General features: G+C 40.8%; 1 protein-coding gene and 1 long non-coding RNA gene across 2 annotated transcripts in view; both read right to left on the bottom strand.

The window, feature by feature from the left end:
- trps1 (trichorhinophalangeal syndrome I) overlaps window positions 1-24,241 on the bottom strand; it is a 201,081-nt gene that overhangs the window by 44,272 nt on the left and 132,568 nt on the right. Inside the window, exons 13-15 of the mRNA XM_025064881.1 lie at window positions 4,791-5,495; window positions 3,755-3,870; window positions 5-488 (exon numbers count right to left, since the gene is read on the bottom strand). Of these exons, the coding sequence (XP_024920649.1) occupies window positions 5-488; window positions 3,755-3,870; window positions 4,791-5,495 (1,305 nt within the window). The remainder of the gene's footprint in view (window positions 1-4; window positions 489-3,754; window positions 3,871-4,790; window positions 5,496-24,241) is intronic.
- LOC112488484 (uncharacterized) lies at window positions 19,246-21,799 on the bottom strand. The gene is made up of 2 exons (XR_003052566.1): window positions 21,697-21,799; window positions 19,246-21,662 (listed from the first exon to the last, which is right to left on the bottom strand). It is a non-coding gene; the product is annotated as an uncharacterized LOC112488484 (long non-coding RNA).

Genomic DNA, 24,241 nt, shown 5'->3' with positions numbered 1-24,241 from the left:
TTGCTGGGACTCATAGCGCCCCCTATGCTCATTCTGTGTCTTTGCTCATAGTGCTCCAAAAGCTTCACCGACCCCCCTGACCACTCACAACTCCAGCTGCAGAATTTACAGCAATAGTAGGCCTGCACAGCACCCGGCGCCGGATCTGCGGTCCAGCCCGACGGATCCGGAGACGATCTGATCGGGATGGAGTATCCGATCAAGGAGTCGTCTTCCGCTCTCACCGCCACTCGTTCTACCCCGTCAAAGACGTGACTCCTTCCCATTGCCTGGTTTTCGTGCTTTGCTGAGTTGTTGGTGTTCAGGAGGGGGCCGATGGGCGGAGATTTGACTTTGTTCGGATGTAAGGACAGGAAGTGCTGTTCAAGTTCTAAAGAGTTGCTGCCCATGTATGTGAAGTTGCAGAATTTGCAGCGAAAGTACTTAGTGTTCCCCTGACAGTCAGAGGTCTTCCGGCCGATCCCAATTAAAGTTCCTCCCAAAGTTACCTGTCGATGAAAAATAAAAAAATAAAAACATGTTTGTCAAACATCATCAACGTCCAGCCTTCATCCTGATTCTTCCATCCTTTTACAATATTTTTAGACGGAGACGTTTTGATACGAAGACAGACATTTTCTTTTTTTCCATCTCACACTTTGAAACATTTATATTTCATCCTCGTACAAACCTGGGTGAGTATAATTCGATTTTATCAATAAGAGAGATCTCAGAATCTTTTTGTTCTCAGTTTTGCTCATTAAATACAAAATACAAAAAGTACAAATGAATCACTGTACTGTAGAAAGGTTGCAGTAAAGTCAAATTTAGTGTAGAGTTTGTAGTTAAAAATGAAATAATCTGTTGTCTGTTTACAGAACGGTTTTGCCTTTTGCTGCTGCAGTTCCAAATTGAGCTCATTAAGTGCAGACTCTCCAAACTTCTTGCCTTCTTAGTTGAAAAGGTTAATTATACAACTTTGGGTTTTAGTTGCTTATTATTGTAGATCTCTGTAAATACAGGAAGAAAAGCCCAATTAAAACGAATAAAGTTGCATCAAAAGATTCATTAGCAAACGTTGAAACAGCTCAGAAATAAAAACCCCAAGCTTTCCCTCCGCAGTACAAATGTTCAGGTACAGTACCACATCACGTGTACTTGACGGTACATCTTCATACGTTTATATTCCCTCTACTCAGTAGAACGTAGTAATTATTTATCAGTAGATTTACTGATGTTATTTTTAAACCAAGTTTTCTCATACAGGGAGTCAAATAAGGTAAAGTTAAACTGCACCACATACGTGTCTTACTGTAGTTATTATTCCAGCCCTGATCATTATTTTCTCCTTTAACACTTGATAATGGAGCTGGGCTTTCTTTTAAAGTTAAACGTTCATAATTAAGCCTCTCAATTCTTTCAATTTTTTTTTTTTGTCCAAGCAGAGGACACTGAAAAGGAATCTATATTCATTAACAGCTATCGCCCGAGAACAGAAATGTAACTTTTGACACTGTGAGACAAAAAAAGAAAGAGAGATACTAAAAACAGAGGAAGGCTTCAACCAATCAACGGACGGCAAAAGATAAGCGTGGTGCGTTTCAGCCTGACTGAGGAGAATAAATTCACAGAGCTGTGTGAGAGCTATTATGTGTTTGTGATCACAACAGAAATCATGCTAATTAATTTGACCCTACGACCTCTGCTGAGGCAATCAGAAGAGACAAAAAAAAAAAAACCTGAGCCATTGGACAAAACAGAATGAAGAGAGAGAGAGAGACCAAAGGGAATAAGGGACAGAGGACAAGTGGGACAAGTGGAAAAGTTTGTTAGGTGAGGTCCACTGTAGAGGTCAGGAGGAAAACGCTCAGATGTTGGATGAAATACAAATTGAGAAGCAGCGGCAGAGAGAGTGAGTCGGAGATCAGAGAGGGAGGTGAGGGGAGACAAAGACGTATGATGAGAGACACACGTGTAGAAAAGAGAGGGAGAAGACTATGTCTGACAGCTGTTCTGTTACTCTGCTGCCTCACAGCTGATTAGAACCACTGCTCTCACAGGCCGCTCCCTGTCTGCTCCTTCAACTCCTCTCCTCTTCCATCCTCTTTTCTCCCCTTGTCTCAGTTCTCCCCTCTCCTCCGACTCTGACTCCGTCTCCCTGCCATCTCATTGGCTGAGAGGTCACCGCATCCCAGCAAATGACAACATGGAATTTTCCAAACGTGGGCGGCGGGAGAGAGACAGAAGTGAGAGAAGGATGAAGGGAATATAGAGAACCCTTTCATAGGACAGTGTGTTTTTTTTCCTCTTTTTTTCTGTTCTAATACTTTCACTTTTTCTTCATCATGACAACTTAAGCCTACCGGAGCTCTCGTTTCTGACTGGTTGTGTGTGCGCCTGTGTTTCACAGTCCATTACGTGACTCTGTCTCAGTCATCTCAGACTGCTTTACAAGAAATGAAAGTTCTTCACGATTCCTCACATTCACACACACATGTATGTGGTTTTCAGATTATCCTGTTGAACTTTTCAAGACAAAAAAACCCCAATAACGTACTACTGTTCCTGCACACGTTTAAAACCTTGATCCTTCAGCAACTGTGACAAGAATCTGGAGGAGTCGCCTCATTACAAATGACAACTGCCTGCAGAGCAACGGTGACGAATTGATATTCGAACATCAGTTTCAATTAAACTGTGTGTATCTGTGTTAAGACACGGAGGAACAAAGCTGTCAAGATGAAAGGTTTTACTAAAGCCAACTTTAACTTTGTTTATTTTTGAAGTAGTTTTTAACATTTGCATGTTTTCAATAAGAAATTAATATTCTTGATTTTATGTACTTTCAAAAAGATACTTTGTTACGTGCCTCCATATTATGGTAAAACGATGGTAAAAAAAATAAATTACAGCAAATTTTAACCTTTGATTTCTATAAATATTAACAACATTTTTTTTTACACCCTTTCATGGTTTTAAGCAGAGTTTTCAAGGTCTTAAACTGTTGGCCTTCATCCAAGGCTAGAAAATGCATAAACAAAATCAGGCACCAATTAGAATTTATAAGTATTAAGATTTGAGAACAGAAATAAAACCTAAAAATCTTCTTTAATATTTTCTACTCCTTATAGAAAAGTGTTATTCTGTCCATTGGACTCACAGTGTAAAGGTCAAAGGACCAGGGTCGGTGTCTCCGTTTTATATGTCCAGGTGTTTTATGTGATTCCATTTCCGAGTGTGTGTGTGTGTGTGTGTTCATCAGAGATTTTTAGTTTTATAACTTGTCAAAAATATGCGTCACTGTTCAAATCACACACCCAATTTTACAAATTAGCTGCAGACTGTTCAACACAATAAATCCAACAGTTTCAGTTACGGCCCTACATCCTAAATTTACGACCACATGTAATGATCACAATGCATCGTTAATTGAAGCACCATGTCACTTGTTTTGAATTAGTGATGCTTTGACAGTCGCTCATGGGGTGTGAATAATAAAATCTTTGTCTACTACTTAAAAATAAAAGACCATTAACTCATCTGCAGTATGGAAGTTACAAAACTGGAAGAATCCTGTTCGAGTCCATTCGGTCTTAAAGTGAAAAGAAATGTTCATCACTGAGCAATAACTTCTGTGATTTTTTAAAAGAAAAATAGGTTTTATCTTAACCTTAATGTACACTCGTCCACTAAAGTTAACACATCTGAAAAACAGCAGTGAGGCGGCTCCACAAAGTGTAGCCCTCCCTCCCCCGGACAGCGACTCGTCTCTTACCTGTACGTCGTATGTGCCGTTCATCATAACTGCCCTGTGCTGCTGACTGTGTAAATCTGGCCTGGTCTTCACCAGCTCTTTGGCTTGATTCCTCTGTCCTGCCGCCGTCTGTATGTCTTAGAGCAGAAACAGAAAAGAGGAAGGAGAGGTCAGTCTTGTGGAAGCAGATAAACACAGAGGGGAGGGAGGGGGTCAGGATGCTAAAGGCAAAAACAACAAAACTCCAAGAGCAGCTCTGACATCTGGGAAGAAGCAAAACCTAAAGGTCAACAATCAACATGCAGCTGTTTCACTGTGAGCATCCTCAAAAAACTAACTCTGAAAAGTCAATACTTCACAATTCTGAGAAATAAATAAGAAAAAAGGACAGGAGTGGTTGTCTACAACACAGGACTAGTATGTAGTGGAGTGTTAAGGTCCCTGCTGTGAGTAATAATAAATGACTAGTCAACACGTCAGTCCATCGTCCAGTACTGGGTGATGCTGGTGGTTATAATGGTTAAAATATGAATGTTGACCTTTAATGTTACAAAAACACACAGTGAACTGAAGCTACACAATTAAAGGAAGAATATCTACATGCAAATATTTGGGCATTGGATAAACCAGGGAATTATTTGAATTCCCAATTGTTTCCTCACTAAACTAACACTGCTGCAGTTTAGATAAGCTCAATTAGCAAAAAATATTTTAGAGTGTGCCATAAATCAATTCACAAGTGATGAAAATTATTAAGAAAAAATTAGCAAATGTTATATCAGAAATAGGTCAATCTAAGGAGAAAATACAACAGTATTATTATGACAGTAAGTGTCAAAAAGTATCTCAAAATAATTGAAATAATGAAAGTGACATAAACGAGTGTCAAATGTATTAAATCTATTCATGGATAAACAGTTAAAAATAGAATTTTAAAAAGCAAATCAAATCAAAAGAATTAATATTCTATATTTTTTTGTAAAAAAATGTTATTAAATTGATAAATATAAATATATATATATCTATAATTTTTTGATCCCCAACTAGGCAGCGTTACCTAGAGGTGTGTGTTGGGGGGCCATGTTGTGCAGGGCCAGGATGTGTGTGTCGAGGGCAGCGTCCTGCCGTGTTCGGTTGTGCAGACCCAGGTGATACTTCCTAAAGTGCTTCACCAGGTCAGCGGGGTCGTTGCCATAGTAGCCGTAGCCGCACTCGTTACACTTGAAGTCCTGGAGTTTGGGTGAGGGGCTGCAGGAGAGCGGAGGGGTGTCTGTGGTCGACTCCTCCCCTCCTTCCTGTCTGGGGACCAGGTGAGGAGCGGCGGAGGGAGGAGGAGTGACTCCATCGCTCCCCTCTCTCTCCTCTAACACCTTCTCCCCATCCTCAGGTTCTGATTGGCTCTCAGGTCTATCGGTCAACACCACTTCTCCCTGTTTGGGCCTCCCCCCTCCTCCTCCTCCTCCTCCTCCTCTCCTTCCCCCTCGCTCCTCGCTAATGAAGCGATCGCTGACCGAGGAGGGCGAGACAGAAGAGGACACGCACTCACTTTCTCCCTCCTCTTCCTCAGCATCTTCGTCTCCTTTGACCCGCTCGGAGGACTCGGGTTCAGAGGGTCTGTTTATTCGCTCGGCCTCTGCTCCGACTCTGCCCTCTTCCTCTCCCTCCTCTTCTTCTTCTTCTCCTGCTGGCCTCCTCCCCTCTTCTTCCTCCTCCTCCTCACCTCCTACACTGCGGATAGGGGGATTCTTCTTCCTCACCATCTCTGAAAGGAAAAAGAACGAGACAGAAAACATTTTTAATATTCATTTTTATCTAAATAAACAGGAGTGATTAAAGATACAAGGCAGGATTTTATCACCTCTGAAAATGAAGACATTAGAGTAGAGTGCACACACTGAGCTGGACACAAATATTTTACAGTCACACTAATGCAATTTTCCTACAATTGTGTCTGTTGCGGCGTTGCTTTGATTCAATTTACAAACTCCTTTGAAAACTCAAATCTGTGACAATCCTCAACCACAAACCTCGTCAAAGAAAAACAGCCCCGACAAATCAGAACCATCTCCGCTGTGAGAGACTTTCAGGCCAGTGTGTGTGTTTGGGTTGTTCGTCGCATCCTTAAGTGCAATTCTTTCTGCAAAACCAGGGAGTGATTCTTTTTATCGTTATGGAAACCATCCGTGAGAATCTTCAACACATGACCACATCAAAACCCAAACCATATCAGAGAGACGGAGCGGGGGGTGCGAGACAGAGTGTGAGGGAGAAACGGGGGGGAGGGTAGGGAGGCGGAGAAGATGGGGAGAGTGGCCAAAGCACGACCACATCAAACCACACACCCCATATCAGAAAGACGGATGAGGGAGGCACAAGACAGTAATTCATCCCCCAGCACTTCACGTTTCTCCTTCTCTTTCGGAGACTTTTTCATTTATTTTATGGCTCGCAATTTTTGTTTCTCGTCTCCTGCTGTCCTTCAGACTCCATCTGCATCACCTCCTGTCACGGGTTTCCTCCTCTTTACTCTCTCTATATATATTCCATCTCCAGAAAGGTCCGGAAAAGTTTGGTCTAAATTTTCTTTGAACTTTAACAAACAGACAAAGGGACGAGAAAGTCTTGTTTTTGAAATGTTAATGCCAGCTAAACAGAACTTTAGTTTTTGCCTAATAAATATTAATGTACATTACAAAGTTAGAAATTGAAGTTTGAACTCTAATTTTAGAACTTCTTTGCCACTTATCAAGGAATTTTCTTTCCATATTCCAGTCATTTTCGGTCCCTGCTGCCATCATTCACATGGGAGAATAATGGCTACATTAATTTGAGTAATTCCCCCATTAAAATGTCCTCTCTTTCTTTCTTTCTTTCTGTTTCTGCCCTCTCATCCCTAAATCTTCTCTCTTTCTCCCCCATCCCTTCCCTGCCTCTCTTATAATCACTATACAGAACCATCAAATAAGCAAGCATGTGTTTTATGTTAAGACATAATCTTCCCTTTGTTTGAAAAGAGAACAATTGCGGTCGTTCTGTTCACAACAGTCGTGACAGAGAGATATTGCATGCGCTTCTTTTTTTTTTTTTGCGAGAATGTGTGTTTGCGCGCGTGCCAGCGTGTGTTTATTTGTGGTCGTTCAGTTCATATTCCGCCATAAACGCACTCAACTCATTGACCCATACACTATCCGTCCGTCTGTCTTCAGTCATACACACCGTTGTGTATGAGTGGATGAGTGACAGACGTCAGATTGTGATCAATTAAGATTAACCAAGTCCTCAGACAGAGGCATCTCCAAACAGCCATGAACAGTCAGTGATCTCAATCAGGACTTTGTTGTCGTCTTCAATACGACATGTTGACAACTAACGTTAGAGAGAAGCATATATACACAAATGTATAAAATCACAGTTACTCAAAGAGATAAGATATATTTGATGAATTTGTGCTGATAATAAATTAATAATAATAATAAGGATAGAGTTTGAACATGAAAACAAACAGACAAAAACGGAGAGAGAAAAACTGCCTTCTTGTTTCATCTGATCTTCATTCTGAGGCCTCTCTTGTTTTACTGTATTTTTTTCCTCCTCTTTCTCTGCTCTATGACTATTAAAATAAAGCAATCTATGTCTGAAAGGGCCTACGCCTAGACCAGGCCTGGCACTCATGTCTGTCTCTGTGTGTGTGTATGAGTGTATGAGTGTGTGTGTGTGTGTGTGTGTGGGGGCGGGGAGAAGGGGGGGGGGGGGGGGACGGGCAGGGAGCAGAGGAAAATCTCATCTGATGTTCACCACACCCAGTCAAAATTCATCACTGCATGTTCACCCAAACACACATGCATACATACCCTCGCTCACACACACACACACACACATGCACAAAGAAAGTGTGGAAAACTGACAAGGCTGTGGTAGAACTACAGAGTTCTGACTGACCGTACAGTGTTTCCGTTGGCCTGGAGAAATGTAATGATGGCATAAAAAAAAAAAAATTATCATAAGTGACGTCACTAAAATCACACAATGGTAACGGTTATCGTAAATGTATGAAATAATATTTATTTATTTAATTTCTTGGTTATTTGCATTAATCAATTACTTTTGGCATGAACAGTTTGTGTGTGTGTGTGTGTGTGTGCGTCTCCATATCTGTCGTGTCGCAGACTCCCAGGCAGCGCAGCCTTTTGTCTGCTCCAGGCTGTATACACAGACTGGAACCATTACTATCAGCTACAATTAGGTACAAACCACCACAACATACTGCATAACAACTACTGCTACTAGCTACAATTAGCCCCTATGCACCACAAAGGCCTCAATACCACAGCCAGGCTAACGGGACAGTTAATCATTCCCATCATCTACAATTAGCTGCGACGCATGTGAAGCTTTCATCCCAAATTGTCAATTATCACCCGAAGACGCCTGCTGTGGGACAGACAGAGACACGGACGACACGGACTGGACCAGAAATGCACTTCAGCTAAATTTCTTCGATACGTCTCAAACTGAGAGAGACAGAGTATCGAGGTTTAACCTGGGTCAGAGACAGAGTATCGAGGTTTAACCTGGTCGACTAAACTAAAGCTCTAAAAGTTTGTAGGACTTTTCCTCATCATCAGTCACGGCTCTGATTAGAAGGAATTGTTTTAGATGAGCCAGGATACAGTTCTATTTAGTACCAGAACTGGTTCAGGTTAAAGGAGCTGATGTAGGTGTGAACGTTATGTACGGTAGTTTGAAGGTACTCAGTACTGTAGTCTTCATGTGTACTTCTGACATAACAGCCAACTCTCTGGAACCTCTCTGAAGATATATTTCTCCTAATAAATGTCATCTGAGCTTTTGCCTCAGAGGACTAGCTTTGTTGCACCAGCTCCACTTTAAGTACAGCTAATGGTAGATAGTAGTCTAAAGTCATCCTGCTGATATACCCCCACCCCCAACTCAAAAATGAAAATTAGTACTACACAAGTACTACATTTTTTTAGCCTTACAAACATTCGGTGGGGGTCTGGTGATTATATATATTTTGTTTGTTAAATGATTTATGTGATGCTTAAATTATCACTCCTACACACAACACAACAACATACAATCCCAACTGGACCACATGAAATGCATGCCACACCACATGACAAAGGATTACATGTAACACACACACACACACACACACCCCCTTCAGTCAAAAAGACACATAATCGAAGAAAGATTTCTCCATTCAGAGATCAAAGTTGGATCAGAAATAATAAAGAAAAATAGATTAGCCATCCATCTCAAACATTTTACCCACAGTATTATTACCAAGTCAACGTGATGGATGTGTTTGATACTGACACCAAAACACATTTGTGCTGTCTTTTGATATCTGTTCTCTTCCCCGCCCCGTGGGACGGCTGTAGTTGGCATCGACGTCTCTCATAAACAAAGGATTAATGTGCAACATATGAGGAAATAATGCTGAGGGCATGTTCGTCGTGCACCGAGATCTTATTCTAGCTCTGGTTCTCCATCTGCGTCATTCTGTCTCTTTGTATTATCCTCAATGACTTTGTTCCTACGATTACTGCTGGTCGTCATCTGCCTTTTTTATTTGTTTGGTTGCCACTTAATATCATCTCTGCACTGTTTCTAAATTACTGGTCAAACCTGCAACATAGTGGAGGCTGAAACTGAAAAAGGGGCCAAAATAAAGTACTGAATAGACAAATATATATATATATATAATTTATTTATATATATTTCATTAGCCAATCGGTTAAAGGAATTACTTTGATGTGTCTATGATATTCCTCAGTCATTTTCTTACAAATTATTTTAAAATAGTCCAAGAGACATTGGAACAAAAAAACATTATTTCTCCCAACACTGTTATTTAGGGATCAAATTAGAACGGAATTTTACTAAAAATTATGTTTCCCCAGTTTGGGTTAAAAGTTACCAGTGTAAAATAGTTAAAAAACCTTATGGATGAAAGGTTAAGGCACAGGAGGCCTGTGCTGCAGCAGTCACATGCTGTATGGAGGATTGATGAGTACACATGTGATTTCCTGTTTACTGCACTCACAACATCCACATATATTAACATACTGTGTGCATTACCAGTGCCATTTTTTTATCAAATACCTTCAAGGGTGAAAATCCAAACTTCACACTTGTTGTCACTGAGCAATGGTTTAATAAGGTGGTGGAAACACACTAACACACAACTCCAGATCCTTCTTCCCTGGAAGTGTCTTGACAGAAACCAGCTCTAGTTGTGGCTAATGCTAAACCTCTCACCATCATTTATTTATATGGAGATGACACAGACTGTTACTGTGGGGAAGGCCGCTGATGCACAAACGGTGATTATGCTGAAACGGCTTGTGGCCGTTGGGGCTATGCATCACCGACCAATAGAAGCTGAATAAAAGGGATAACGGAAATGATCATGTGAACCCTTTGGTACCCGCACGGCCAGAACGGATAAGTTTGTGAAACCAATCTTATTTAAAGTGGTTGGATAATAATCCAAATCAGTGGCGACTGTTTCTTTTTCTATGTGGCACATACTTGGAGTGCTGGATAAGAACGCGGTGTGTCTGGCCACTTCCAGAAACAAGAAAAGAAAAGGATTATTTTCTTTTAGTTTCGGGGTCAAGGAACAGCTTGGAATTGATTTTACAGAGGCAGGCGTCTAATTGAAGTTAAAGCCGACAGAGGAGCGGGAGAAAGGCGAGCAACTGAGTCCACCTGCTGTTTTTAAAAATAAAAAGCTTTTAGCTACCTGCCAGGTTCCTGGTCAATACCAGAAATACACACACACACACGCGGGTCTTGTTTTTTAACAGTGTAACAGCAGCCAAACTGTGCTATTTTGAATGTCAAACTCACTCACGTTTCGTTGCTTCGCTCTCATTATGAGCTTCTCTGCTTCACTTCCTACACCGACCGTCTCTTTTCTCCAAGCATCCTGTTCCTGGCTCACACACACCAATCTCCAGTGGACATTAATGATTACTTTACTACTTATTGACTGACCTGGCAGATCAGACACCTGTGATCGTCAGAGTTCAGCACTGATACTGATACTGATATTTCTTCAGCTGGATGCTCCACCCAAAGAAACCGGGCCTGTTGATCAGGGTTGGCTCGTCAGCTGCATGCACACAAAACTACACTACACACCCCACATACTCCCAGCCACTGCACACACAAACTTTATTAAATGTCTATAAGAGGAATCTGGCCCTGAAGGAGGACATTAGTTTACTGCACCACACAGGGTCTGGGACTCACTCTCATCTGTGGGTGGGTCTGGGTCTGGGTTTGTGTAGAATTCTTTGCAGGAGGGCTTCTTGGCCCTAAAGAGAGTCAGAGCAGAGCATCGTTCAACACAAGATGCACACGAACAGATACAGCAGGAGTTCTTTTTTATGTCTGAGCATGCTCTCCTAGCTACTGAGAAGGGACGTGGACGCCTTCTGTTTTTTCTGTTTTTTCTTGGTGGTTCTGAAAGAGTAAATAAAGTATAATGAGTGTTTGTCAAAGGGGGTAGAAAGGAGCAAACAGTAGCGTGCATAAAACCAGTAACACATTCAACACCTCAAGATGTTCCAGGAGCAACAAGCTTCCATACACTACCAACACTGCACTGCACTTTTTTATTTTTATTTTAAGCCCATTAAAAGATAAAAAGGCACCGTCTTACAGTTTGCTAATCATATTTTAAAATGGTTGGATCTCCCCTTTAAAAAAATACAAACGTCTATTTGAAAGCAGTGCGCCTACACCCGGGGAGCCAGGCTCTATAAAACCTTATTTTGAAGTGTATCTATGATATGGCCGTCAGGTGGGTTGGAGAAGGACGGTTGGCAGGTAACGTGGCGTTTCTCAGAGGTACGGACCGAGTTGGACTGACTTTGCCTTTCGTCCAAGGATTGAGAAGGAAACCACTGGAGGTTAGCAGGTTAGAACAAGGTAGACTTTGTCACTTCCATCAACACAATGAAGTGTCTGTGTATGTTGGACTATTGCAGTGAAACGACCGCCAAGAGATCGCTGGTTCCATTCCCGAAGGCAATATAAATGATGTGGAAATAAATCAGTATTACAACACAGCTTACAAATGCAGCCTGTGGTTTTGAACACTGGCATTAAGTGCATTGACACCTCCGGAATACACACACATACACACATGAACAATTGCACATTGGCAGTTATTTCATACATTTCATACACTCTGTAGGTAAATATGTATGTTCAGGTGTGTGTCCAGATGTCTTTCTGAAACCCTAGGTCCCACACACACACACACAGAGACACAAACACACACACACACACAGAGGAACAGAAATACAAACTCTTCTGCTATTTCAATAATCTGTGACCTGAGAGTTTATAAGACTCAATAGTCTCGCCTTTGGAATGGCTGTCTGGATTTTAACTTCACGTGCACACAAATACACACACACAAATACACACACACACAAAGCTCCCCAGCTATGGTCTTCAGAGCGTTACAGAAATTGTGTGTGTGGAGCATACCATGTATGTGTGGTCACGTCTGAGAAGGCTTCTTCAAAAATGGATCCCTTGCTGTCTCCCTCTCCCCCCCCCCCCCCCCCCCCCCCCCACCCTCCCCCCCTCTCTCTCTCTCTCTCTCTCTCTCTCTCTCTGTCTCTCCCCCACCCCACCTCTGTGTTTTCCTGTTTTCCTCCTCCATCTCTCTTCATCGCTCCCCATCTTTGACGTGATGATGTCACCCGAGCCACATTTTGTGGTGAGCCAGTTGTGGTAAACATCTGCTATCTGTTGTGTGTAAAGTGTCATTCACAACACCAGGGATAAATCACGCAACTGTCACGAGGGGGGGGAAAGTTTCACACATGTGGTGTGAAAAGTATGAAAACTCACACATTAAGCATCTCAAACAAACACACAGACACACACAGACACACACACAGTCAATGTCAGTGTGTGTGTAATTACTTTATTTTATCCAGGCTGCCAGTAGACAGAGAGTGGCGTGGAGAAAAGACCCCAAAAGATCAGACACCCACAGCCAAAGTGAAAACATATGCCAACCATTTCATTTCAACACTCGTGGATATTAATCTCTGATCTTAGAGCTGTATGAAAATATAACATTTAAGTTGGAAGTTTTATAGAAATTAACACTATAAAGCTTGTTTTTATTGTTATCTCCTGCACTAACAACAATTAACCACCATGAACCGTTTTCTTTCTTTATTTTACAGCACGTTAAAAATATTTTATCCATAAAAAAGTTCAGAAATAATATTAATAAATCAGTTGGAAAAGCAATAGTTAGTGAACAAATAAACCACACATCTGTTGCATCACCTTCTTATTAAAGTATATAAAAAATATATTTTCCAATAGTAACTAATTCAAGTCAGATGCCACTCTTTAATATTGAAACAAAATAAACAATAAGCACTGTTTTCAACACTCTTCTGTCTTGAGAGATTTTGACAAAAGCATCAAATCACCAACCTAGAACTGAAGGCACACACGATAAAAGCACACAATACGACGCAGATGGCAGACACACAAAAGAAAGAGCACATCAAAAGCAGCATCTGATAAATAATTAAAGGCCGTCTTACAAACACAGTGTTAAAGAGTTGTCTATTTTCAAAAGCCGTTATTTGCGGAGTTAAAAAAGAAAGACTGCTGTCTGCCGGAGGAGAGAGAGAGAGAGAAGAGGAAAAAACACGTACAAGGCAACTGCAAAAACACAAACAAGGCGACTCACTGTATCGGCTTTAAACTTTCCCAAAAAAACTGACAGCAGCAATTAACCCCTTTGTTGCACAGGTACGTGCTGTCTTTAATAGACAAAAAAATATTTGACAAACACAGAGTGGTTTGGAAGGCCTTCCCCACAGTGAACCTAACTGTCTCATATATTAGAGACAGTGAGCTTGGAGATTTCTGGGCTCATGTTAGAGTTGAGTACTTCCTCCCCTGACACAGAACTCATGCCCAGAACAATCGGCTGCAAAACCAAAAAACTGGTCACTGGCCAGTTGATCCACTAGTTAAATATATGTGTTTGACTGCAGATATATGTGGAGAAAAAGGTTCTACAAAGATAAAGCCATAGTGCAGGTCTGATAGGTTCAAACCCAGGAACTGACCACGGACCATATGGACTTCACTTTGAGTCTCAATTAAAAACACTCTAGTTAAGATTGCAGTACCAGTACTGAACAGTAGGAGATAAATCTTGGCCCTGGTGGCATCAGATCAAACATAAAAATTCCCCGAATGTTCTCATGATGTAGTCCATATTTTTTTGTCGTTAACTACCAGTTACTATGGAGCTCCTCCTTTCTTCTTCTTTCTTTTTTCTTTTTTTCAACGGTACAGAGCAAAGGTTAGTTAATGACTGATGCTTCAAAACTGTCTTTGACATTATTTCTTTTCTTTATGATGACTGATGACTAACCTGGTTAAGTTGCGCTCAGGCCCCAAACAAACACACTTTACTGAGCTACTGTTTTTGTCTCTAAACTCAACTACGGCCTGGTGGGCTCCTGAATCCTTTTTTTTTTCCCGTTTTGTTTTCTTTATTCTTAAACCATTCCAGTAGCAGCGGTACAACAGGTCCAGGTGACGCTGCTGTTTGGCCCACAACAATAAATAAGAGCTTTTGGAAACCCCTGGTTCCTCTGTACCTGCTAATGTTTTAGATTGCAGGAAGCAGGGAAGGAAACGAACCTCCCTCTGTTTGATCCAGGCCTGTTTCTGCGTCTGTTTGTTTGACTTGAGGTTATTGTACATAAACCAATTCATGTTGTTTGAATATGCTAGCCAGTTAGCGTAGCTCTCAGCCCGCTTCCCTGGCAAATGTCATGAACACGGACGGGGAGGCGGGGAGTGAAGGGTAGTTGTTTGTGCCACGTATGTCTGCCTTGCCAATTTTGAGTCAGACATTAAGCTTCAGTGCAGGTTTGCAGTATTGTGGTAATTACTTGGGTATTTGTTCTGTGTGAACAGAGAACATGTAGTACCACTATCTTCCTCCTGTAGGTGCTATTATGCATCATGCAGCAGAACTGCACTACTGTGTGACTTCCATTAATGTTCATATACACATTTATTATTATTTTCAACATTTCTTTCAGAATACTATACTTTAACTGATATTTGACTGTGTTTGACCATTTGTTTTGATATTTGTGTTAGCGATGACATTCAAACCTGAATACTTTTTTCTGCAGTCCTCTTAACTATGGTCTACCGTTGCTATGACGACCAGCAAGGGACTCATAGTGAGTGTGTATCTGACAAACATAGACCAGACAACATTGTTTTAACTTCCTGTGATCACAACTTGGGTGGGTTTCAGGGGGCAAGCCAGGAAACTGGGTACACTTTCATAAACTCACAGTTTAGTTTCAGACCAGAAGAGGAAACAGAATAGTTTTAAGAAAAATAAACTTAACACAGTAGAATAGTTTTAAAGTTTTAAGAAAAATAAACTTAACACAGTTTTCTCAATTTCAAATTGTTTTAGGAAACATATGGAAGTGAAGAAACAATCAAACCAAAATAACCACAAAAACAAGACATTGGATGATGCTTGGTTTAAAGCTTTTTACCTTGATAACTTTTTGTTTTTTTTTAAGCTTTTTTTAAATTATTATTATTTAGCCTTTTGTGTTTTATTTGTAAAAAAAAGTTTCAAAAACTTTCAAAATATTGAGGTTTGTATATTTCCATGTGTAGTACACATATTTCAGAGAATCCTTACGGGGGAAAAAAAAAAAAAGACTGCACACCAGTGTGTTGCCTCCAAACTGTCCACACTCACTCTTGTTTTCTCACACACTTACATCCCCCTACACACATACACACACATATGCATGTCAAGGACACTGAGACAGTTTAGCAGGCCTTGGGGCTCAGTCTGAGCTTTCATTTCCTCTCTCCTGCATAACAACTATACACATGCACACCGATACACTCAGAGAGTGGATAGTTATGAGAGCTGAGCCGGCCCACAGGGAGTACAGAGGTAGACAACTCGCTCTAAGTGAATTAACTGCAGGGCCCCATTCTGCACTAAAACAGTCAGAAACATGTTCCACGGGGCAGACTAAGCAATCTTCTCTGTTGCCTGGGATTAACATTAGCTGCGACTACAATACAGCAATGGAAAAATGAGAAATGTTTTTACAGCAGTGATTATTACACCCAAAAGAACAATGGCAGCAGGAAAATCATTGATGAGAGAAGAGGAGATTTGCACCGAGAAGGTTAAATCGCTATATCAATTATTTAGCCCATCGTCAACCCGCAGATATACTTGAGGCATAAAAGGGACCTGAAAACTTTTAAATGAAAAAAATGAATTATGACTCTTCTATTGTTTCAACTTTCAGGCTAATTCTCTTTTGACAAGAGCAGGTGAAACCATTTGTACACGGCTGGCACCTTGGGAAACTTTAAAAAATACCAGCTCCACTTTCTCTTTGAAGTAATAAAACTTCTTCCCTAATTAAAGCAGCGCAGCCACACATCGACGCTAGAACTTGGCCTGAAGTAAAGGATCTCTGCAGGTTTTTATTTTGTGAGCTCACATTCATCTTGCACATTTTCACTTGGTTTTAGCCCATGTTTCACACACACCGAGACACAGCGTGATGTTTTTCACGTATTACTAGTCATTAGCAAGTTGGACAAACAGGTTTTTCCTGGTAATCTTACCATATCAAATTTTGTCCACACTTTAAAATTTTTATTGTTCTCTGCTTCCAAAAATAAATTAAAAAAACAAAACAAACAAACTCCTGAGCCAAATCTCCTCCTGCTGCTGTGTTTCTATTGATGTTGAGTAAATGCCTCTGTGTCTGAGACGCTGTTGGTAACTTCATGTGATCCAAACAACTTTTGTTTTCTTTGGCATCAAACTGCACAGATGCTCATACACAATGGCTGGTTTGATCTAATCCTGTCCTTGCAACGTGATAAACTGAAATCAATGACCTGTGATTATCTGTATGGAATTGCTGTGAGTGGTTTTAATGGTACACTTTGTTAGTGGGATAAAGGAGGCCATTATTTAGGGAGTGTTGCCTCGACACGCCTTCTCTGACTGAAACATTGACAAAAAAAGCTATTGCCCGTTAATTGTGTATTGTTGGATAATCACTGATAAAAGAGAAAGGAAGGTGCATAAACATTCCTCCTCAAAGATTCTGCTGAGGTTATTTTAAAATCATTATCTGCCCCAGAGGCAGGAGCAACAGCACAGTAAACCTACATGTGACAGGCACATTTCATTTTGTAGGATTACTGCAACTGTGTGCACTCTGACATTGTTGTGTACCTCCCCTGTAGCACAGTGAATCTTGTTACAAAGGACTGAGCAATGTGTGCATGTGATTTGGAAAGACGGTGGTTGATTTCTTTATCTCACCTCAGGATGACTGACTTCAGTTTCTCAACTGCACCGCGTCCTGTATGTGACATCTTTTATTTGATGGGCCTAAGTATCATGTATCCAGGAATTGGCTTCAACCTAGTGTTCATACATGTGCACAGGTGTAGGTTCCTTCACTTCCCTGCAGAGAGAGCTTTAAATACAGTTCAAATGTTGTAAAGGTTAGACCAGAGGTTAGGTGCACTGGTACCCACAGAAAAGTCCCAAAAATACAAATCAGAAATGACAAAAACAGGTAGAGGGCAGCACTGCTGCAGTCATTACTACACTGTATTGGATTTTATTCCTACATAGTTTACAATAAACAACTCCTGTCCCAGCAGTCCAGTTTGAACTCCTCAATCTGATTCAACTGCACAGAGAAGAACAATGAAGTATTGTCTTCAGGACGGGGACACCTTCACTGGGTCAGAGATATGCAAGAGATTAGACTGCGGATCAGTAATAAGCACACAGGTATGTAATCTTTATTTCTCACACCCATCTAACTTTTGGTACACCCTCAAAGTCCACACACAGACGCTCAAGTACAAGCAGGGACGAGCACCGACAACACATTTATTGTTTGAATCTTTCTCTTACAACAGTCCTCAACCCTTTCATCTTTAACTTCATGCCTCGTCCCTCCCTCTTCCTTCTTCAACTTTTTTTGTCTCACTCCTCTCTAATCTTTCTGTGATGAATGTATTTGATGAATGACATTCATAAAAACAAAAAGTGTGTCCTTGGTGTGTCAGTAAAGGCTTGTTTTTCTTGTCTTAGTTGCCTGTTCAAAAATGTAGCTCAGCCATTAAAAGTTCACTTATGCAAGAATCGTAACGATAGAAACCACAAACCTGGCAGTGATTTTAAAATCCTAAAGACAAGCAAATGCTTGACAGGGTTTATCCTCCGGGTCTGATTCAAACATCGGATTTATCAAAGCTATTTGAGAGCTGACAAAAAAGTCAGTCATCCAACATCATCGAGGTAACTCAAGGGAAGTCTTTAAAACCTGATCAGAAAAAAAAACTGTGATTGTATAAAATGTTTACCAAAAACCTACTTACACTTGTTAATTTTTACAATTAAAATATGAAAGTAGTTACAAACCTTTTGTCTCAAATAAAACAAGTTAAAAGACACCAAAAAAAAATAACACTGATACTAATCGTGTAAACAACGTCCCCGACACAAACTACGGCAGAAATAATTCCTGAGACTAAAACACAGTTGAGTTTGTACGACTCAGGTTAGAAGAAGTGCTGTGAAAAATAAAGTGGGTTTGCTAAAAGTTTAGGTTCAAGGAAACATTTCTTCTTTTTTGTCCCATGTTGGTAAGCGAGAGGGAGAAAAAGACACAGAGAGACAGAGAGAGAGGGCGGGGGGAGAGGGGGGAGGGAAGTGAGAGTGTAAACAAACTAGAAGAGACTAGAATAGAAAGAGTCAGAGATGCAGAGATGGGGGGACAGAAAGAGGATGAGATGTGAATTCATTACCTTAAAAGCAGCTCTGGGTCAAACAGTATGATAAGAATCAGATGAGGAGGAGGGAGGAGAGGAGAGGGAGGGTGCACGCACTCACTCACTCACACAAACACATGCACTTTTAGTCGTTCAGCATCTTTACATAAGAGGTAGTAAATCATTGTGTGTGTGTGTGTTTGTGTGTGCGGTGAATATGTCGCTGACAACGTCTGTGTGAAACAGGAGCAGGGGTGAGATTCTTTCCACCTATGTGTGATTTCCTTTTCCCTCCCCCTGTCTCCCCCTTCTCCCTTTCTTCCTAAAGCTCTTTTCACACTACCTGCAGTAGAACAAAAACAAAAAAATAAAAAAATAAAACCACAACCATTGCTAGAAAATAATGGACCAGTAGGAAATGATTTAAAACCACAACCATTGCTGGAAAATAATGGACCAGTAGGAAATGATTTAATTGGGATTAAACTCCCAGACCAAAATGTGTTGGATTTTCATCCCCTCAGGTTCTAGTCAGCATCAGGACTGAGACAGGACCCTGGACAGGACTCTGGTCAGGACCGTGGTCAGGACTCAGTGCTCAATTCCAATTTTTTTTTTGGCCAAGATCACAGTAAATGTAATGATAGTTTAGATGGGACTGCCGTCAGTCATTGTAGCCATGTCTTCAAGCTTGTTGTATCCATTATTTACATACAGGCCACATATGAAAGTGGCACGGATCACGTTACACAAACCCACTGTGTGCTGTGTACACTGGGATGAAAGGCCACTGTTGTCTGCAGCGTGAATGTCTCTCCCCAGTGTGGTTCGTTTTCAATAGCAGCACAACAATACCACTGAGGACTTCTTCAAATGAGTTTTTCATGTAAAACTCCAATGTACAAAAGCATAGTACTCTAGAGAACAACTGAAACTTATTATAAAACATGAGTACTACTTCATTTCTCAAAATAAGAAACTGAAGTCAAACAACTAACGGCCGTGAAATCTCTGAGGTCAAACTAATAAATCCAACAAATTAGAAGAGAAAACAACAACATATTTGACGCCTTTAACTTTCACCCGTGTGTCTCTACATGACCAATCACATGAGAAGATGTCCTGTGTGTGTGTGTGTGTGTGTGAGCCTCCCTTTTTTTCTGCAGCAGGGCTGGCTGATCTGGTGCTGTTGTAAAGGGAAGCTCAAATGTCAGGGTCAACTCTGTGCAGCACTTCTGGAGTCCTCTGGGGCTCAGTGACACACTCCAAGTTGTATTACTGGGGCTGAGTACTTAAGTCAGAGTAGTCCTGGTCCTCCAAGAGCAATCCAACCCACAGAATTATTTCTGAAGGTGCAGGTGTTGGCAATTTGTACGGAAGTTGAAGAACAATGAGTGGATTAAATTCAAATGAATGAATCTTTGACTTCGAGTTACTTAAAATGAATTTAATGTTACTGGTCTCTGAAATGTTGGGTTTCCCTAGCAACAACCTCTTCTCCACTGATCAAACAAAGGTGGAACTCTTTTTTTTCCTTTTTTTTTTTTTTGACAAGGGAGAATACAAACGGTCCTGGAATCCACACAGATTTCTACTGCCTGATATCTGATTCAGAGAAACAAAAAAATAAAAAATATATATGAATTGCCACTGTATTAACGTACAGTATGATTTAACCATGACCGTTTCATTCTTATTCACAAACCTGATCTCTGCAACAAAGACAGAGTTTAATCACATTTGGGGGATTTTTTTTTTGGATACATTTGAAATATATATCCTGTGGCTTTAATTTCTGTGAAATACAGAACATTTAATGGTCTTTTTACAATCTGGGAAAGTGTTCAATATTTAAATGTGGGTGAGGAGGGTGAGGAGGGTGAGGCAGCGGTAGTCACTGTTGGACTGTGCAGGTATTTCTTTTATTTCTAACTCTAGTTTATGCTTTGGTTGATATTCAAATCCAATTCAATTACAAAAAGTTGTGGAAACAAAATGCGCAGCTTTTTCACAGCTTTTTCTACGGAGTAAAGACAGAGCGTCTGGAGCCCTCGGTCCCAGAGGGGTTTTCCCACACTTTTTGTGTCCCGTATCGGCCAGCAGTTTATCAAGATAGCGCGGTGTCCACGCACACACAGGACACTGGCGGCATTGTAGGGTGGCAGTGTGACTGAAGACCGTAGCATCTTTCCCCTTGTGACAAGATTCCACCTTTTTTTTTTTTTACTTTAAGCGTCCTTGACCGAGACATCGAACCTCTACTGTTCCCAAAGGTGCAGTTCAGTCACAGAGGCTGAAAGGGCATCAGTGGAGTGTCATACACACCAAGAAGTAAAATCACTGAAGTTCCACTGCTCACCTCACCTCGCCACTAAACTTCAGGTGGCAAATGATCTGAATCCCCAGCCCTGCCTCTCTGTGGCTCTACTGTCCTGGTTCTCTCTTCTCCTGTCCTATTATGGACATAGTAACAGTGTAACAGTCAGCACGAAAAAAAAAGGGGTTTGATTCACCGTCTGTCCCTGTCTGAATGTGTCCTAGTGTGTGTGTGTGTGTGATAGCAGATAAGGGCCATATATAAACAGCACTTGAAAGCAGAAATGTAAATGTTTAAAAGTCAGAGCTGAACACAGACCATATCAAGATACCAGAGTCAGAGAGAGAGACAGAGAGAGAGAGAGAGAGAGAGAGAGAGGCAGAGATTAAAGCAGGGTTCACACCAGGAGAATTCCCATCCTGCTGCCGTCAACAGACACAAGTCAGATTCCAGTCATCAATAAGGCTAAGAGCTGTACATCCAGAAATCATCTCATCGTTCTGCCCTGTTTGAGTGAAATGTGAAGTGAAGAGTTTTTTTTTTTTGCCTCAGTGAAACATGCTGCATGGGCATTTTGGGTCATTTAAAGGGTAATTATGAACAACATTGTAATTGCGCTAAGTTTCCACCAGTCTTTCGCTAACCATTAACAACAATAATGACTGAGTGAGTTGATTTTGTTGTGTTATTTTTTACTTCTGTTCTCACCTTCTGAGTTGTTATTTTTTACTTCTGTTCTCACCTTCAGTTTTCTAGCTCAACTCCTGTTCTTCCTTTTAATTTGTGGCTATTTTTATTTTATTATTCTAATTTTTCTGTGTTGTATTCTTAGTGTTGTACAAAACTACAGATTCTGAAAGGGTTTTTTTCCCATTTTTTTAATTTAAAATCATTTTCATAATTTTTTGGATTATATTTCTTCATTAAGCTGTAAAGGCTCAGCTAAATGTACATACAGTGGGTTGATGCGTGTGCGTCTGTGTGTGTATTTTGTATATATGTGTGTATAAGAGTGGGAGAGAGTTTGTGTATATGTGTGTATAAGAGTGGGAGAGAGTGTTGCTGATTGTTAGCAGAAGCTCGTTAACCCCAGAAGTCATTACCACATCCCTGAGGTTTACGCCAATTACACAAAATAAACGACAAGCGAAAAACAAAACAGAAAAAGGAAAACAACAAGAGAGCGATGACACCGAGAAGTTATAGAATTCAACTTAACCAGGTTAACAACTGTGGCGTTCAGAATGATGACCTCTGTGGACCAAAGGCATGTCCTCTGTTTGGACCATGTACGTGCATGTGGCCGTTAGAGAACGGAGTTATGCTAATTGTAACTGACATCACCGCTTCAATTTTGTTTTTACAGCTGCAGCCAGGGCAGACCAGACTGTTATACACACATTTATACAGGAATACACATATTTTATCTCCATTTTCTCTCTCTTTCTTTCTTTCACACACACGCACAAACTCAGTCAGTCTGTAGAGTCATGTAGACAGGCCCCATAAGGAGGGTTTTTTTTCACATTGGACCATATGGTGCAAAGACTAGATGCTTAGGAACACACACAGAAAAAGAGAATGAAAAAAAAGGAACAAAAGGGGGGTAAAAACATTTGGATAGAGAAAATAAGTAAAAGATTAGGTGAAATTTTGAAGAGTTCCATCCAAGTACCATTAAATCAAATCTCTAACTTCAGTTCTTCACTTCTCGAACGACCTGCAATGATTGGCTAAAGCGCTGATGAGGAACAGCAAGGTTTCAAAGTCCAAATTCACAGTGTGAACAGCAGCAGACCCGAGTAAAAACCAGATGCCAAACACAAGCAGAAAGGATTTCAAACGAAGCCCAGCCACGTCCTGATTAAGTCACTGGGAGAGACTAAGCATGTTATCGCTGCATCGCTCTGCCAAAGGTTTGGAAAAAATTAAAGAGTCTTACTGGAAGAAAAACCCATTCTGGTCCAATCTATCAGTCACAACTCCATTTTCCCTAACTGCAGTTTAATCTATTTTTTCTGCCAATATACCAACGTTCCTCTTTCTTCTGGGAGAGTCAAAGAAACAGCAGGTCCCTGATACTCTTAACAATATGGAACTTTTCATGTTTCATTACTGACAATTGGCCCTGAAACGATTCAGGAGTCAAATTCAGCGAGGGTTTGTTATTGCAGTCAAACATATCCAACGGACTCAAAGCAGCTGGAGACAAAAACATAGGATTTTCCAGTTCGACTTACTCAGCGGTGATTCATTAAGACCAAATAAGACCAGAGTGACTTCTGTAAGACATGACGCAGAAAAGGAGAGTTAAAAAAAAAAAAATTAGTCATTTCACTTAGGAAAGTGTCTCTTTACAGCAATCCGGATGACAGTTTGTATGAAAATCAGAGAATAATGTGTCATCCGTACAATAATGAGTCAACCTCCATTGATCTTTGAAATAATGTATTAACAATTTTATTTAATTTCAATACCATGACCACGTATTGTAAGTCACTGAGAAATATTAAGGCTTTACTGCTTGTGTGTAACACAGAAATAACTATGCTCAAAACTTCATACTTAAATAACAGATTTTTATGCACCTTTACCGTTTGCAGCTGCAGCAAACTTTGCATTTCATGCAACGTCTCTAAACCTTTTTACTGGTGCAAACAATTAACCAATCAGATGTTTGGAATAGTAGATACTCCGACATGAAACGCACTTAGTCATAATGAGGTGTAGGCGACTCAAAGAGAAGTTTTACAAAGCTACAATTACAGCCTCAATTATTTGTCTGAAAACAAGGTGTTGACAGATATACGATTCATTTTCAGCTCCTGGAATTTCCTGCTTGCTTACAACTGATTTTAACACAACAGCCCCACATTTCACATCTTCTACTGCAGTAAAACATACGAATGTCACATCCACACAAATACCCAGACAATGTCTCATCTCTGGCTCCACATGTCAGGGTTTGTTTCTTTTTTTCCTTGTTCATCTCTGATGACAATTTTGTGCCCACATTGTTCCACACACCAGCAGTCCCTCTGCGCTCTCTCACACTGACAACACATTCAAGGAAATGTGGCAGTCTACTGTGAAGAGCCACTGCAGCATGCTGCTGACTTATTCGGTCGCGCGTCGTGCACCTCGGCCTGAAAAACTACCAATTGGAACTATCTGTCAGTTCCCAGCTACTCTGTGTTATTGTTGTGGAGAGATGGCCCTCCACCGCCGCCGCCGCCACTGCCAGGAGCACTGGCTGCTTTAGCTGGTTGCGCGGGGAGCTAGCCGCG

Source organism: Cynoglossus semilaevis, chromosome 18, assembly GCF_000523025.1.
Source record: "Cynoglossus semilaevis isolate Cse_v1.0 chromosome 18, Cse_v1.0, whole genome shotgun sequence".
Classification (NCBI taxonomy): Eukaryota; Metazoa; Chordata; class Actinopteri; order Pleuronectiformes; family Cynoglossidae; genus Cynoglossus; species Cynoglossus semilaevis.
This window is presented reverse-complemented; position numbering and strand designations above follow the sequence as displayed.